The sequence below is a fragment of the Quercus lobata genome, unplaced genomic scaffold (assembly GCF_001633185.2).
Source record: "Quercus lobata isolate SW786 unplaced genomic scaffold, ValleyOak3.0 Primary Assembly Scq3eQI_73, whole genome shotgun sequence".
NCBI lineage: Eukaryota > Viridiplantae > Streptophyta > Magnoliopsida > Fagales > Fagaceae > Quercus > Quercus lobata.
Genome location: NW_022154703.1, coordinates 1,145,243 through 1,162,763, shown reverse-complemented (window position 1 = coordinate 1,162,763; position 17,521 = coordinate 1,145,243). Strand labels below are relative to the sequence as shown.

General features: G+C 34.6%; 2 protein-coding genes across 4 annotated transcripts; both read right to left on the bottom strand.

Moving 5' to 3' along the window:
• Positions 1-221: 221 nt before the first annotated feature.
• LOC115972775 (zinc finger BED domain-containing protein RICESLEEPER 1-like) lies at positions 222-1,121 on the bottom strand. The gene has a single exon (XM_031093028.1). The coding sequence runs from the start codon at positions 1,119-1,121 to the stop codon at positions 222-224; it is 900 nt and encodes a 299-aa protein (XP_030948888.1).
• Positions 1,122-9,263: 8,142 nt separating this feature from the next.
• Positions 9,264-17,367, bottom strand: LOC115972741 (cysteine-rich receptor-like protein kinase 10). Of its 3 annotated transcripts, none has more exons than XR_004087535.1 (8): positions 16,551-17,367; positions 12,517-12,636; positions 12,203-12,408; positions 11,751-11,961; positions 11,372-11,609; positions 10,797-10,947; positions 10,338-10,713; positions 9,264-9,412 (listed from the first exon to the last, which is right to left on the bottom strand). XR_004087535.1 is itself a non-coding variant. In XM_031093000.1 (7 exons), the coding sequence occupies exons 1-7, from the start codon at positions 17,359-17,361 to the stop codon at positions 10,399-10,401; spliced, it is 2,052 nt and encodes a 683-aa protein (XP_030948860.1). In that variant the 5' UTR covers positions 17,362-17,367; the 3' UTR covers positions 10,098-10,398. The 3 variants fall into 3 exon arrangements, 1 of the variants encoding a protein (XP_030948860.1); XR_004087536.1 differs by having other exon boundaries at positions 12,203-12,363; XM_031093000.1 differs by lacking the exon at positions 9,264-9,412 and having other exon boundaries at positions 10,098-10,713.
• Positions 17,368-17,521: the final 154 nt, after the last annotated feature.

Here is a 17,521-nt window from a genome sequence, read left to right as displayed (position 1 = left end):
ATTAGTCATCAACACTAATTGAGATACATTTGCTTGAGCTTGAACTTCCATCATCTGCTGCTGCTTGATTTATAACTAGAAAAGAGAAAGAAATGAAGGCTATTAGATTAAATTTCATTTGAATAAGACACATTTAATAGCATTTAATAGACAAAAAGTTTGGAAGTTAAAATATTACCTAAATCATAAAATTCACCTTCCAAGGCCTTTAACTCATCCTTTTATTTGCGAAAAGAAATTGGAACTAAGGCTTGAAGCCAATCTTGTGCACAAACAAGATTTTGAACCATGAGTGGAGAGAGTGAACTCTGAAATGGATCAAGTATGCGTCCTTTGGTACTAAATGCTAACTCAGAAGCAATAGTAGAAACAGGTATAGCCAGCACATCTCTAGCCAATTTGGACAGCACTTGATACCTATTTGAATTGGCCTTCCACCACCCAAATATCTCAAATTTCACATCCCCCCTTCTACTTTCACAATTTTCAGCCGAATATTTGTCAATCTCATTGCTACATCCTATGGACTGCTTAGCCTCCAAGAAACGCTCAAACCTAGAATTAACCATCGCATATGGATCGCTACAACCAATTGACTTACCTTCCATGCGTGTCCTCTCACTCCCAATTAGTACTTGTACATTTGGTGAATCAACACAAAAGTAATAATCATATAACTTGACCAAGGTACCCCTCACCAATTCAATCATCTCATCAGCCACTTCATTCCTATAAATTTTAGAAAAAGAAAACTTCAAAAACCTCAACTTCTTTCTTGGATCAAGAACCACAGCCACATATAAAAGATGATTAATTTTTTCCCCTTTCCCCCAACACTTATCAAACTTAGATTCCATTTTAGCTACTATGTTTTTCAAGAGATGATTTTGAGATTTACTTAAATGGGTAATATTCTCTTGAATGACAAACATCTCATCAAAAAAGGTGTTTGTAGTAATATACAAAGAACTTGAAAACTTTTTCATTGCATTGTAAACAAGCTTCAAAAAACCCACAAATGTCCTACAATTTTGGAAATCAATACCACCAGAAAATCCCACACCACCACTATTCTCCTTGTTCATATAGTATGAAGAATAACTATCATCCTCAAAGTCCATTTATATGAACACTTTCTCAAATTTTTCTGCGGTTTCTAACATGAGGCAGGTAGAGTTCCACCTAGTTGGTACATTTAGACAAAGAAGAGACTTAGACTCAATACCTAATCTCTCCACAAAACCCATAAAAGTTTGATTCCTATTTGGTGCGGACTTCACACACCTCACAGCTTCACGCACCTTAGCAATCGATGCATCAATTTCTCTTAAACCATCCCCCACAATCAGATTTAGGATATGTGCACAACACCTCATGTGTGAGAACTCATGTTCTAAAATAGTTCCCTTCCAATCTTTAGTTACAGTTTACAAAAAATTAATGGTGGCACCATTTGAGCTAGCATTGTCCACTATTAAAGTGAATATGCCATTAATACCCCACTCACGCAAACACATCTCAATCTTTCTACCTATAGTCTCCTCCTTATGGTCTTCAACTTGACAAAAATTCAGAATTTTCTTATGCAACTTCCAATCATCATCAATAAAATGACATGTAAGGGATATATAATTCAAATTTTGAATACTAGTCCATGTGTCCGTAGTAAGACACACCTTACAACCCTTCAAGGCCCTCCTTAGTTTCTCTCTCTCAACACCATAAATGCCAATCACATCCCTAGCTACAGTTTGATGAGATGAGATATCCCTAATTCACAACTAAGGTTATAAGGTTGTCGAATATCTTTGAAACTCATACCCTTCAACAAACCTAAAAGGCAACTCATCAATTATAACCATTTCAACGAGTGCCTTTTTAGAAGCCTCAATAGTAAAGGCTGTTGGTACAAGCTGAAACCCTTCCCCCCCATCCATTTTGGGTTCAAACGCTAAGGTTTATTGCCCTTTAAGTGAATCTCTATTAGGGTTTTTAACATAAACTGGCGTATGATTCAATAAATTATTAGTACCATGCCCCTTACTATTAGCTAGATAAGTTTTTTGACAATAATTACAAATAGCCTTAAATTGACCCTCACCAATATCTATTTTTTCAAAATGGTCCTAAGCAATAGATCTTTTCCTATTATTACACACCTTGCCTTTACCTTTAGGTGGAAGTGGGGGAACCTTAGCATTAAGTGGAGTGGCAGTAGGTTCAGCTTAGGCAGTAGGTGTTGTTTGGGAAGGGGGTGCATCACTAGAGGGTTCCATAATCTAAAAACATCAAATTTATGCATTAGCAAACTACCATAACAATGATACTACTAACCCAGTAACAAGAACACACACAAGTGACACAACAACAACAATAGGTCAAAGTAGCAACAAAAACAACAACAAAGTAACAAACAAACAACAAGAAGTTAAAAGAGAAACAACTGAAGATAAATGATACATTCGAGAAGCCTTAGCTGTTAGGGATTCGACCTTGAAGAGGAAGCAAAAAGAGTAGCCTACTTGAACAAATTTCAACTCTTGTATAAAATTAGGAAAACAAAACGAATCAAACAAATTAGCAATAACATACAATCAAATAAACAAAATAAAAATGTGTTAGGATTTCATCTTTTAAAATTAGGGGTTCATCTTTTGTTTTGTTTTGTTTTGTTTTTTTTGTTTTTGTTTTTGTTTTTTGGTTTTTTACAGTGAAGATAGAAGTATATTGCTCATTAAAAAAAAAAAAAAAAATAGAACAAGGAATAAAATTGGGTAGACACAAACAGGAGCACCACATGGTCCATCCTACACAGCATAAAAACGAAGAAAAAGAACACAAATGAGCACACTCAAATTAGGGGTTCATCTTTGACCCAACAAATCAAATCAAGAAAATTAGGGTTTCATATTTGAATCCAATCACTTGATCTGTTTTGGTCCCCTAATCTTTGAATCAAACAGAAAAGTATAGAGACTAGAGAGAGTGACTACACTAGATACTATGTTTCGAAGTGGAATCAAGCACATGAAACTCTATGGCAGTACGGCTAAGCAATTTCTCACAACTATGATCTTTAAGTTTTCAATAAATTGAACAAAATGAAAAACCCATATCTCAAAATAGAGAAAAAGATAGATGAAAAATGAAGAAAATATACTTGAGAGTCTTGAGACTAAGAAGTTGATCCGTGAGCATGAGAAGGCTTAACCAATGGTGGAAAGTGAGGTGAAGCCGTGAGTGTGGTGATGAGGCGGCGGCCGTAACAGCTAGGGTTTGGAAAGGAGTGTGGATTGTGGAGGGTATGGAGTGAAGGGTTGAGACTATAGAGACTTGAGATTGAGAGTAGAGAGAACGAAGACTGAGATTGAAAGTGAGGTTTTGATTTATGAGAGAGTGAGATACTAAGAACAGGGAGAAGTTTGAGATGGGATTGAAGAGTGAAGACTGAGGCTTGCGTGTGGAACTGTGGAAGACTGATTTCCATTTCAATTTTAGCCGTTCTGAACTTCTGGTGATTTTATTTTTGCTTTGCTAATTTGATTTTTGCTTTTGCGTGTAAGACCCTAGATGCGTGTAGTTCACACTATGACAGTGCTTTAGTCTTATCATCCTCAGTCTCACGTGCTTACCTCAAAAGAACTGAGATATATATATATATATATATATATATTTTACTCTAAAACTTTCAGTTGGGTCGGGTTATATAGGCTTTTAAACCCTTAACTCGCTACCTGAACTGAATATTCGGGTTTTCTTAGAGAAGGACCCGAACCCTACCGATCATGGGCTTCGGGTCAGTCAGATTCGGTCGGTTTGGTCGGGTCTTGGACCCGTTGGACAGCCCCAGACCACATCTAAATTTCTCTCCTTCTCACAGATTGCAAATCTAACAAATTTCTCAAATTTCATAGCTGGCCACTTGCTCTTTCATTGATTTAAATTTCTAGATTCCAAATCTCTCTCTCTCTCTCAGTAGTGACGGCACTGGCACTATGGCACACTATGAAATCTATGGTTTGCCTCCAAAAGGGAGTTGAAAGTTCAAAACTATGATAAAGATTTGCAAGTCAAAATCTATAGATATGTTGTGAGTGTTTTGACTAAATGTTCTTTTTCTTTCTATTTATAATTGTTTCAAGAGATTAAAAAACAAAAACTAAGATCAAAAGTGCCTTTGATTGCTTTAACAACTGTGACTTTGGGATCATTTTGGCATTTTAACAGAACTGTTCAAAAACTAGTTGAGCCGTTTTGGTTTCCGCTTTTCACGGTTAACCGGCCGGTTTCCAGTTAATTTAGGTTATTATTTTTTATTTTTTATTTTTTATGATTTTTCATTTTTCAATCATAATCGGACCAAACTAGTATCTGGTTCCAAGTTAAATTGGTTGAACCAGCTGGTCCGGTCTGGTTTTTAAAACCATGACTTTGAGTGTGCGTTTGGCTCCAAAATAAATAAAAAAAAAAACCAATTTATTTTACTATTTAGCTTATTTTTGTTACTATTTATAGGTCTCACTGTACTTTTTGGTATTATTTATGGGTCTCACTGTACTATTTCAGCGAACTTTTACTTTTATTTACAATACTTTCAATAAAAAATTTTCAATTTCAACAAAATAAGCAGATTCCAAAGAGACCTTGAGTGAAAAGATATCCCATATTTATCTAAGGACCTAGCATTAGTGTGAAAATTATCATCGGAGAGTAGGGAGACTGTAAGGGTATAATATTAGACTTTTTACTTTTATTTTTAACAACATATAATATTTGACAACATATAATATTAGTAGCAACTAGTGCCAGGAGGCAAATTCGAGATAATTTTTGAGCTAATAGGCATCTTGTTGATGAAGGGTCTATTTAGGATCTGTTTATTTTGGTGAAATTGAAATTTTTTTGCTGAAAGTACTGCAAATAAAGGTAAAAATTAGCTGAAATAGTACAGTGAGATACATAAATAGTATCAACAAGTGCAGTGAATCCCATGAATAATAGCAAAAATAAGCTGAATAGTAAAATAAGCTGGCTTTTGTTTGTCACAAATTATTTTTACCAACTTATTTTACTATTCAACTTATTTTTACTACTATTCATAGGTCTCACTGTACTTTTTGGCACTATTTATAGATCCCACTGTACTATTTCAGTTAATTTTTACCTTTATCTACAATACTTTCAGCAAAAAATTTTCAATTTCAGTAAAGTAAGTAGATCCCAAGCGAGCCCTAATGGATGTTCATTCAATCGTTTACCTTTAAAAATCTGAGTAATATAAAATAATTGAACAATTTAATAAGCCCAAAACATTGAGGGGAAGGGGGAAGATTTCCATGAAAATACCAAATGTAGATGACTTACCATTACCTGGCGGCAGGTGTGGTGCTGGAGGCATGGATTGAGGCGGCGGTGGAGGCAGCAGCTGTGGTGCTTGAGGCACGGATTGGGGCGGTGGTGGTGGCGACGGCATTGCTGGTGATTGGTCCGTGAAACGTTGATTCTCATACCTCAGATTGCAACTTGGGGCTAAGATTCACCACCCTATTTTGGCTTGGCAACAAGTTTTGGCTATATCCATCAAGCCACTTAAGCACTGGACACATGAACCACCAACGATATCTCTAGTACACTGCACCATCCCATAACTTATCACGGACTGTCCGCTAGATATCACTGTCAGATTATCAGTGTCATACAGCTTCTCCGCTACATTGACACGCTTTATTAGAGAATCCAACAGAGTAAGTGAGTAAAAATTAGGTTGGTTAGCAGTAGTCTGGCCAATAAACGCTGGTGACCACGATGCCACTACAAAGAAATTAACATTGGAATACCTGAACATGCATTTATTGTACCATATAATTGCAGATTTATTAGATGCACACCGAGTTGTGATATCTTGGGTCGCATAGCTCAGACAGATTTGGCAGGTTTCATTAGAAACATCTAGTAATAGAGCTTTCAGAAGCTGTAGTTTTGGGAAGCCTTATATGATAAAGATTCCAACAAGACTGTGAGGTTGGATTTGTAATCTGCGTTGGCGGTTTCATTTGATTGATCTAAACAACTGTGGATAGCGTAGGCTCAAGGCTGGCTGGGAACTAATGGAGCTGGTAAGCGCAAAGACTATACATAATATGACTGTGGTGTTGTGGAGGTAAAACATTTTGACTCTTATGGCTTCAACAGAAATTCGTCCATGAACATATATGCTTATGTTTAATATGAGTGAAAATATCTACCTTTATAAAAATCAGAAAATCTCGTCATATAAAACGTTAATTTAATATGAATGAAAACATCTACCCATATAAAAATCAGAAAATCTCGTCATAAAACATTTGTTTAATATGAATGAAAACATCTACACCTTTATTTTATCAAGTAGGTCTATACGTAGAGTATATTAAAAGAAGGGTTTGGTAGGGATGGCAATGGGGGGGGGCGGGGCGGGGCCGAAGGATGGGGTCTTCGTCCCTGCCCCGCATGGTTTTGTTTTACCCCATCCTCGCCCCGCCCCACATGACGGGGAATACTTTCTCACCCCATCCCTGCCCCTTGGGGTCCCAAGAAGCCCCGTCCCACCTCGTAAAACTCTACCTTTGTTAATTTTTCCTAAAACTAGTACAATTTTTTAATGAAACCTATTTCATTAATAAAAATATGCTTGAAATTACAACTAAATTTATCCCATTAAATCAAATTAATTTTTAGAAAAAATTGAATAATATATCCAAGTGTTTAACAAGACAATCATTAAAAAAATAAATAAATAAAAATCTCATAGTATAACATATCACAAAATAAAGGCAGAGAATCACACTGGGTAGAATAAAATATGCTAATAATAATATGTTTGTTTAAATGGTAGGGTTTTAGGGTATGAAAAATTTACAATTATAATCTTTAGTAACGCGAGGCGGGGCGGGGACGGGGAGGGGCGGGGCGGGGTGGGTCTAAAAAGCCTAAACCCATCCTCGCCCCACTGCCTTTGCGGGGCGGGAAAAATCCGCCCGGAGTGAAGCGGGGAGGGGCAGGGAAAAATTGCTATCCCTAGGGTTTGGTTAATGTGTGCCCAAGGGCACACATTAAGCCATCAATTTTTGGAAATATTTTCTTGGAAATTAAAAAAGTTGTCAATACTTTTTCAAATCTCAAGAAATTTTTTTCCAAAAATGATTAATTATTGTGTGCTCTTAAGACACACATATATAAAACATTAGTTTTCCTTAAAAGCTTCCAGATATCATTATTTTAGATTTGGCAGTTTGATGGCTTGTTCTGACCGTAGATGACTTTCTTCATATGTAGACATGCATGGCAAAATTGGACCCATCTCAAACCTGAAAGGAAAATTCTCATCTTAAACCTGAATTTTTTGACTTATATTAAAAATGGGTTGAGCTCTGACCTGGTGCATTTTTAAAAACAGTTTTTTTCCCCCCCCCCCCCCCCCCCCACCCCCCCAAAAAAAAAAAAAAAAAAAATCAGACCTTAGATCTCATTTTTGTGAAGAGTAAAGTGATTTTTTTTTTTCTTTTTGGTTTAAATTCTGGCAAATTATCTCACAAATACCTTGTTTGCTGGCAATGTAAAAGGGGCATTAAAAGGAAGAGACCTATTATTGTTATTGTTGCTATCCTTTCGAGTTAGTGTTAATATGTTATGGGAGGTAACTTATAAAAGTTTGGTTTAGAATTGCCATGTTTTTGGATTAAAATGTGATTTAATTTAGTCACTTGAAATTCAATGACTTTTTCAGGCTTGAATCTACTGATATGATGATGAAATGTTTTGAAAACTAATATCAAACTAATATTTCATCAAGGCTCATACTCATCCAAATAAGGGATGTTCATGAATCAGTGTCAACGAAATTGTAACAACAGCTTTTTGGCTCATTGTTTAAGCTTTCATAGAATTCAATAGAAACATAAAATTCAAAAATAAGATTTTATAAATTCTAAAAAAGTGCATGCATTATTATTATGAGTTGTAACCACATACAAAAAAAATTGTTTAGCTCAAATCAATTGGGACGATTATAATTTTAGTTAGAAATACTGGAATTTGTATTATTTTATTATTAATGAACAAGTATAATTTATTGATCTGAGCTCTTTTTTGACATGAGTAAATCTAAATTAATGTATTTCATATTAAGTAATTTGTTGGATGACTTACCAAGTGTTAAATATATGTTTTTAGGAAAAAAAAAATATCTTTCATAATATATGGGTCAACTTGAACTTAGCCCATAATCTAATTGACTCGACTTGTTTCTAAATCATTTAAAATAATATGAGGTAAAAAGATTTAATTTATTTTTTATTTTTTATAATTCAATAATTAGCATGAGAGGTTTGAATCTTAGATTTCACAAAATCACCAAAAATTACAAACCAATTGAGTTATAAAACTTTTGACAAAAATTTTACTTTTTTATTTAAAGGAATAAAGGTATAGATATAACTTTCTCACCAACTTACTTTGAATTCCGTACTATCAAGGATTAACAAATAATCAAATATGAATTCGTAAAACGGGGACGAGAGTAAACCGCTATTATTGTTTTTTGCCTTGACCAATAGGTTTCTCATGCTTCGAATATTTTTTTCAAAAATGTTATTGGGACACGCTTTGAATACTTGATCTTATAAATTAAAAAAATACTAATCTAATCTCCTAAATATACTAATAAAGGTAGATGGAGGATTACCTTTGAATATTTGCGGTAGACTAATAAAGGATAAGCCACGATAGCGAAAGGTAATTTCCTCGCTAGAGTCCAATGTAGGACATTTACTACTTTAACAATTAATGCCGTCGATGGACGATCACTATTTTTTTTACTTTTTAGAGAAAGGTATTTGTATGAAAGAGGATTACTAATCTTATTTTTTATTTTTTTTTTTATGATTTAGTGAAATATAAAGTGAAGCATTAAATTTTAGTAATTTTTATGTATTTTTGGTATATGGTGAATGATACTCTATTCTTTCATGTTCATGATAGAGTTCACTTATTAAATTCACGATAAGAAGCACCATTTATTATATTATGAAAATATCTTAAGTATTTTCCATATAAAATTGAAGATTTGTATTCAAATTTACAAGGTTAAAAGATAAATTACATTTTTAATGCAATTTTAGTAGTAATTTGATCATTTGCATTTGAAATTAATATATACTCACAAACAGTTAGGATCGGTGACAACTAAAACATTATTGTGATAATCTGATTTTAGGAGAATTGAACTTTAGTTGAGGCATTGGGTTACTGATTCATGATTCTATTGAGCGAGTGTCTGTTGTGCATGCGAAGTTTCAAGGTGAGACCAACGCAATCAGTTGATGAAGCCCAAGATCTTGGATTCCTATTGAGTATTGAGAGCCCACAGTCGAACCTGGCTTCCAAACGGAAGAGTCAAGAAGAAAAGACTTTTGCTCAATATGTCTTACGTTTAGATTTAATACAAATAAGAGAACTAATAAACAAGATCACTAACATTTACATGTTGATAACATTTAAATACTTAATCTTATACAATTCAAATTTGTTCACTAATATTAACATCATCACAAAAGAACAAAAAAAAACACAATTTCCTCCATAATAACAACATGGCAATCACTATTCAAAATTTCTAAACTTATGGACAAAGATGCTTACATGGTACTCGACTTAGCCAAAGAAAAACAAAATTATAGTTACAACTCTATCACATTCAAAGCGTGGAAATAACGAGACATAATTCTAGGACTAAGTTACATTTTCCTTTGTTTTCTTATGAACCAAACACGTAATGCTATTCATAATTCATTATAATTGATAAATCAACCTAACAACAATTACAACATTCTCATAACCTAATTCAATCTAAAATTTCAATAGCAGCATTCTCAATCCACTGTTCAAAATTACCCAAAGTCCAAACATTATCAATCCACTCAAATCTTAATGCGGTAAATGTTAATCATAATAACTAATAAAATTAATAACAAATCACTAAATCATCCTTGACCCCATCAAAATTTGAATAATGAGTCAGGATCAAGGTCCAACGAACTCAAGGTGAAGGTCTTCAAAGATTCAAATGCATAGAAATTAATTCTCAGTATAGAGGCTACTTACATATACATATACATTAGGTATATTTTTCATAAAAATCTCTGATGATATAGCACTACTCCTCCGTGTTTTGTTTTCCATAATTTGGTATATGTACCAATTCAATCTAATTCCCGTGCGGATGCAAATATATTTAAACTGTAAGAATTAGTACAAGAATAGAAGTAGGGTATATTTATACGAGTGCTATTATTCCTCACCTGCCATATTTGTACGAAAATGAAATACTTGTTGAATAGCATGCTCCGGTTAATCTCTTCACTAGCTAGAAGCACTTGTTGAAGATTGATCAGATGTGACTAATCCCATTCCAGTTCCAGTGCCAATTGTTGAAGATTGATCAAATATGATTAACCTACCAACAGAAAATGGAGGTGCCGATGGCTGAGGAAGATTTATTGATTTGCTTGCAAGCATGAGAATGACCCTTGACATTGTAGGTCTATCATTTGGATCTTCTTGAACACATAACAATGCGATATGGATCAATTTTAGAGCCTCACTTATAGGACAAGTATCAATTATGGTCTGATCTATCAATTCCACTCCTTTTCCTTCATTCCATAGTTGCCATACCTATTGGTATTTTTTTTTCTTTGAGTGCACAGTCATAACCATAAACTTAATTTAAGCTCAAGATATAGAGAAGAGAGACGTACATATGACAGAAGGCTATGAGCATGCTCTAGATGATTGAAGTCACTGTTCTTTTTTCCACTTACAATTTCCAGCATTAAAATTCCGAAACTGTAAACATCGGACTTTATTGAAAATAGCCCCTCCATTGCATACTCTGGTGCCATATATCCACTATTGAAAGTATATATATGTATTATGATAAAATATGATTTCAGTTACTCTAAAAGAGAAGAGAGGTAGAGTTGTCCTTAATAGTATCATCTACAGCAAAAGTCACATTGACATAACCATGACTAATGGAAAGTGAGCTTTCTTAGTTTGCAATTACTAGTTCTTAGAGTCCATTTTTCTTTTTTAAAATAATAATAATAAACAAATAACTCCCATTGATGTTACAAAGTTTTCAACTTGAATTTACTGCTAAAACATTATTTGAAAAACAATTAGGTGCAAATGGAATGAGCCAGAATTCTCCCAAAACAAGGATGCAAGGGGACCAAACTTAAGTTTGATCATGTCTTGAAAATTTTTCTTGAGAAAGCAATATCAAAGATTTATGGAATGAAAATGTGGATGTAGTGAAGGGATTACTTACTATGTACCCACAATTCTGATAGTGTTGGCTTGTATTTGATTGCTCCTGAAAATTCTAGCAGTACCAAAATCTGATATCTTTGGGTTCATCTCATCGTCCAACAACACATTACTTGTTTTCATATCCCTATGGATGATTTTCAGCCAAGAGTCCTCATGTAGATATTGAAGGCCCTTAGCAATCCCATTGACTATGTTTGTGCGTTTAGCCCAATCTAGAACCTTACATTTGTCTGGATCTGCATTGTAATATTATGGGTACCGTGTTGATTATCATATATAGGAAAGTTTTTCCATGAATTAATGGTGCATTGTAATATTAAGGGTGTTGTTAGTGTGTGAATGTGAGTCTGTATTTGTGAGAGAGATAGAGAGTATACCGAATAAGAAGGCATTGAGACTAGTGTTGGCCATGTATTCATAGACTAGAAGCTTTTCATCTTCTTCTAAGCAACATCCCAAGAGCCTCACTAGATTCTTGTGTTGAAGTTTTGCAATTAAAATCACTTCGTTCTTGAACTCTTCAAGACCTTGTTTGGATTTCATTGAAAGTCTTTTAACTGCTATTTCCTTTCCATTAATCAACTTGCCCTAGAAGCATTTTAAACTTCCTTAATCAATGAAACCTTCTCATACAGACACACACTATTGGGAGACATATATATTGCTACATGTTACAAGTTACAACAATAGTTTAATTGTCCTAAAACCAAATGATCACAATAATCTTTTAGTTGTCAATTATCCTAATTGTTGCTGTATATTAACTTCTAATGAAAGTGATAGAATAATTTCTAAAAATGCATATGCATTAAAAATTAAATCTTTTAACCTTGTAAACTGGGCCGAAACCACCTTCCCCAAGCTTATTGGCATCGGAGAAATTGTTTGTAGCAGCCAATATGGTAATTAAATTGAAGTAATAGATTTCTCCTCTGTTGTCATTGTCATTTCCATAGATACTACTGTCCATTAAGTGTATTGAAAATGAACCTGCTAAATTATTGCGTAATGAAATTTCTTGGCTTATAATTCCATCTGAGTGACAGATAAAATAGAACAAAAATTAATAGCAATCTAGAAATACAAATTTTTAGTGCTTTAAAAAAATTAGAATTTTTGATAGATTGGCTAAACTAAATCTACCTTGTCTTTTCCTCCTGCCAAAGGATGAATAATACCAGAAACCCAAGAGAGCTGCAACTACGGCAATTGATGCAACTGATGATATAGTAATGATTACGATCTTTTTTGCCTTCTTTCCGCCTATTGCTCATCATACAATATATCCTAATAAGTTTGCTTAAAAGAACTCAAGACAACAAATTAACGTATATCAATAATAAATGCAAGGACATAGACTTCCTAAATTGTCATTGGTAAGACAAATCAAATTACCATGTAGGAGTATTTGTTTAACTTTATAAAATAGCCAAAGTTTAAAATGAATGAAAAAGAAAAGAAAAATAGAACACAAAAAATGGGGGGACAAATGCTAGAATTCAAGTCTTTAAAAAGGAGCTTTGTACTGATACACTTAGATTACATTAGAGTAGAATTCTATCTCATATATAAAAAAAAAAAAAAAAAAGACAAATCAAATTTATTGGCAAAGGAGGATTGGCACTTAATTCACCATATGAATGCAAGTCCTAAAGTAAACATTAGAAAGAGAAACAAACTATTTATATGTTTTTCTTTCACAAAAAATAAAAATAAAAAATAGGGAAGAGATTCTACAAGTTGTAGACTAAACATCATGTTTGTGAGTTTCAGTGGATGTTCACCTAGCTTCGTTTTCCTAATTACACCCTAATCGTTCTTAAACTATTAGTAATTAATCCTGTGTTTTTTTTCTCTGTTTTTTTTTGACCCCTCATAACTTCACCACACACCACGGAGGTGGCTTCTCTATCTCTCCTCAAACCTAGCTCTTTTTCACTAGCTTCTCTCTCCCTCTTCTCTCACCAATCCAAACAACAGAGCTTCCCTATTAACAAGGACCCATAATTGCACCCACACCAACCAACACAACAAATCCAAACTCAAACCCAAACCTGTAGGAAACCCAAACCTAGAACGAGGATTAATTAACTAATTAAGAGAGAAAGAGAGGGACAAACATAGAGTGAGGAGTGAGAGTGAGAAAGATGAAGTAATAATAATGGAATGAGAAATCGTATTAAAATAAATAACATGTAGAATAGAGAATTTGAAAAATAGGTTTTTATCCTAGTAGTAAGAAATGGGTAATTCTTACCTACTATAGGAGCACTACTCCAGGATGACAAAAGGGGTGAGCCCTATAGTGGGTCCCACTACTACCAATAATAACATTATACCAAGAGTAATTTCTCTAAAATAATAATAATAATAATAATGATGTTGGCACCCAATTTTTTACACGTTTTATGGGCTAAGAGGTAAGGCCCAAAGTCTAGCAGACTAAGCCTTGAAGGATGATTGGGTATGAGCATAAGTGGGCACATGAATGACCCAAGACCCTTGTATTAGGGAATGATGTGAAATAGGCCCAAAAGACCCAACCTATTTGAATGAAAGGGACTAGAAGATACTGAAGGAGTCTAGAACCTTCGCAGTGTATTCCATTGAAGATATGAGAAAATAGAGAAAAACACGGAAAAATAGAGGAAAGCATGCCACGAACGAAGGGAATAATTCCCAGATATTAAGTGCAGCAGAACATTCAATGAGTAAAGTAAGGCAAGGAAATATCAAACATGGCAGAAAGAGAATTCCAAGTTCAACACCGCAGAATATAGAAATTCTAAGGTATAAAGAGTAATGCAAGTTAGGAAAATGGGTTCACTCAATATGTATCCTAGACATACAGATGAGGTTTGACCTATAATTGTAGAGAATCATGGAAGTGTGGTTTGGTGAAAGGAAGGAAGATCATAGTTGTGATAATTTGCTACAGCTTTTTGGGAGTTGCTTATGCTGGGAAAAGCACTTATACCAAAAGAGAAGTTGCGGGTTATCACGAGGCACATGTCATAGGACCAAGCCCAATAGCCCAATAGAGAAAGACCAAGAAGAGCAATGACAAATAGGCCCACTAAAAGGGGATTCTATAAAATGACCCATATGGAGGCTTTGAGCATTCTTGCGAAAAGGAAAGAAAAGAAAGGAAGAGCCACAAAATACGAAGAAGTACAAGTGCATTAAACGCACACTTAAATTATTGGTATTAAGCGGTGAAAAGGAGAAGCGGCTACTGGCTCAGCCGAATCCCAAACCTAGAGAAAAAAGAAGACTTAGCAGGAAAAGAATATCCCGAACCTGGGGGAAAAGGAATCCCAGCGGGAAAAAGGGGAAACTATGGATTAATGTACCACAAGAGGAAAATACTTCGGTATAAATATGGGTATTCCTCTTTCATGGGGGAAAAAAACATAACTGAGAACTCAGAAGGAAGAGAAGATATCATAGAGAGAAGAAAAACACAACGAGAACAACACAAAGAGAAAAGAAATAACACAAAAATACACATGAGAGGGTGGAGAGAAAAGAGAAAAAGAGAGAAAATCAGTAGAGAATTTATAGAGAAGAGTACCTAGTAGTGCAGTAGCACACTACACTAAGAAACGCATGGAAAGAAAGAGATTATGGCAAAATATTAGTATTGACATGCATCACTAGGAAAACTTCCTCTCTCCCATGAAATCAATTTCACCTGAATCTTTTGAGAAGAGATATTCAAGCAGTGGCCACTTTGATTCGAGTTCCAAACCTCACAGTTTTGTGCACTCTTGGGTTAAAGCAATAAGGTTGTGAGAGTTAGAACCGAAAACCTTGTGGCCCAATCCATTTTATAGAGTAGATGTGAATATATATACGTATATGTATATTTGTGAATATGTTGAGAACTAACATCTACTTGATGAGCAGTTTCTTTGGACATTAGATTTTTTATGTGCAGTCTTGTAATAGTAGAGAAAGTAGAGTAAAGCTTATCCTGCAAAAAGGGGAGAAGTAATCTTCCTCCAGCAAAAAGTGCAGAAAGCTTCAACAGAAAGTGGAGAAGTAACATTCCTAATGCGGAAAGTAGAGTAATGCCTCAACCTGCAGAAAATGAAGAAGTAGTCTTCCTTCAGCAGAAAGTGGAGAAAGGCACAGCAGAAAGTAGAGTAATGTTCATTTGGCAGAAAGTGGAAGAAGTAGAAGAGAACAAGCCCATTTTGCAACAATGCTCTTTGGATTGGAATGGTACAGGTATTGGAGCGGTAAAATGAGACTCTAGAAGCTCATTTTGCGAAGGTATCAGACCCAACTTCCATCTTAGCAAAAAGCCCAAACTTGATGATATCTTATAATATTAAGGTACATGTCTAGGGTGTACGAACCCGAAAAAGGACCTGCAACAAATAATAAATATACATGGCTGCTAGCACGTCACCTACTGCACTGAACTATACTAATGAAGCGACAATTTCCGACCAATAATTTCTCATAGACCCCATCTCACGTATTGTTACCTCTCACCCACCTTCATCTTCCCTAAAAAACGAAACTTTGCTGAAAAGTCAAAACGTCCAAAATTTCCATCCACAAATCAAACAAGTATTTTACTAACGTGTAGGTTAAGGGTGTACAAGAAAATACTATTTTTGAAAAAAGTTTTATTGAAATTGAAAAATTTTAGACATTTTTTTAATTTTCGATAAATTTTTTTCAAAAACTGATTTGTTAATATATGCCTTAAGGACATACATTAATCGGATCTATCAAATAAAGCGTTCACCTTCAACTTTCCTTTTGAAACACCTTTCGACACCACTCTTCAAAACAGCCCATTAATATTTACCAAAAGCAATTTGACATTCCTTTCTCTCACAAAATATATTGAAGCTCACTAACTAAATTAGATCAATTATTCTCCTTAAAAAATATTTTTGATCAATTATTTGAAAAAAAAAAAAAAAAAAGAAGGTAAATTTAGATCAACCGTTTATGTGAAAAGAAGTTCAGTGCCAAATAACTTTTCTAAGTTTTAGGATTATTTTTGTTTGTCAAACAGATAAATTCCAAAACAACCTCCATTCTGATAATAATAATTATAAAAGACCTCCGCTAATTTTTAATTTTAAATTCCAATTCGAATCCTGTGCACCAAACGGGGAGGATTTCTATGAAAATACCAAATCTACATGTCTTACCATTAACAGTCGGCGGCAGTGTTGCTGCAGGCATGGATTGGGCTGGTGGCAGCGGCAGTGGCTTTGCTGGTGATTGCTCAGTGAAAGAGTAGTTCTCATACCTCAGAAAGCAACTTGGGCTTAAAATGCGCCACCCTATCTTGGCTTGGCAACATGTCTCGGCTGTATCCATCAAGTTGCTTAAGCACTGGCCACACGAAGGACCATCGATATCTCTTGTACACTGCACCAACCCATAACTTATCTTGGACCCATCACTCAACTGCACTGTCTGACTATCACTCTTGAACAGCATATCAGTTACCTTGGCACGATCTATTAGATCGTACAATAGACCAAGTGCGTAAAAATTAGTTAGTTCAGGTGTAGTAGTATTCTGGGTATTATACATGAGCGACATTGGCGATATCTGCGTCTGTCCAAAGAAATTAAGATCGGAGTAGCGTAACATGCACTGATCGAACCATATGATAGCAGTTTTGTTAGATGGACATTGAGTTGTGATATTTCGGGTCGCGTAGCTTACACAGCTTTGGCAGGTACTATTAGAAACATCACCTCTGCAGAGGAAGAGGGCGTAGATGCCTATACTTGAGCTTTCGTTGTAGAAGCTGTAGTTTTGGGAAGCTTTAGATGATAACGACTTCAACAGCACCGTGAGGTTGGATTGGTAATAGGTGTTGTAGGTTTCATTCGATTGATCTAAACAAATGTGGTCATTATAGGTTGGCTGGGAATGAATGGAGCTGGTAAGCGCACATACTGCAGATAATATTAAAAGAAAGGCTCTCGAGTTGTGCAGGGAAAACATTTTAACTCTTACGTTAGGCTTCAAAGAATTTCGTCCGTGAACATATATATATATATATATATATATATATATTTATGTATGCATGTGTGTTTATATTATATGGCTGATGTTTAATATAAATGTTTAATACAAATAAAAACATTTACCTTTATAATAATAA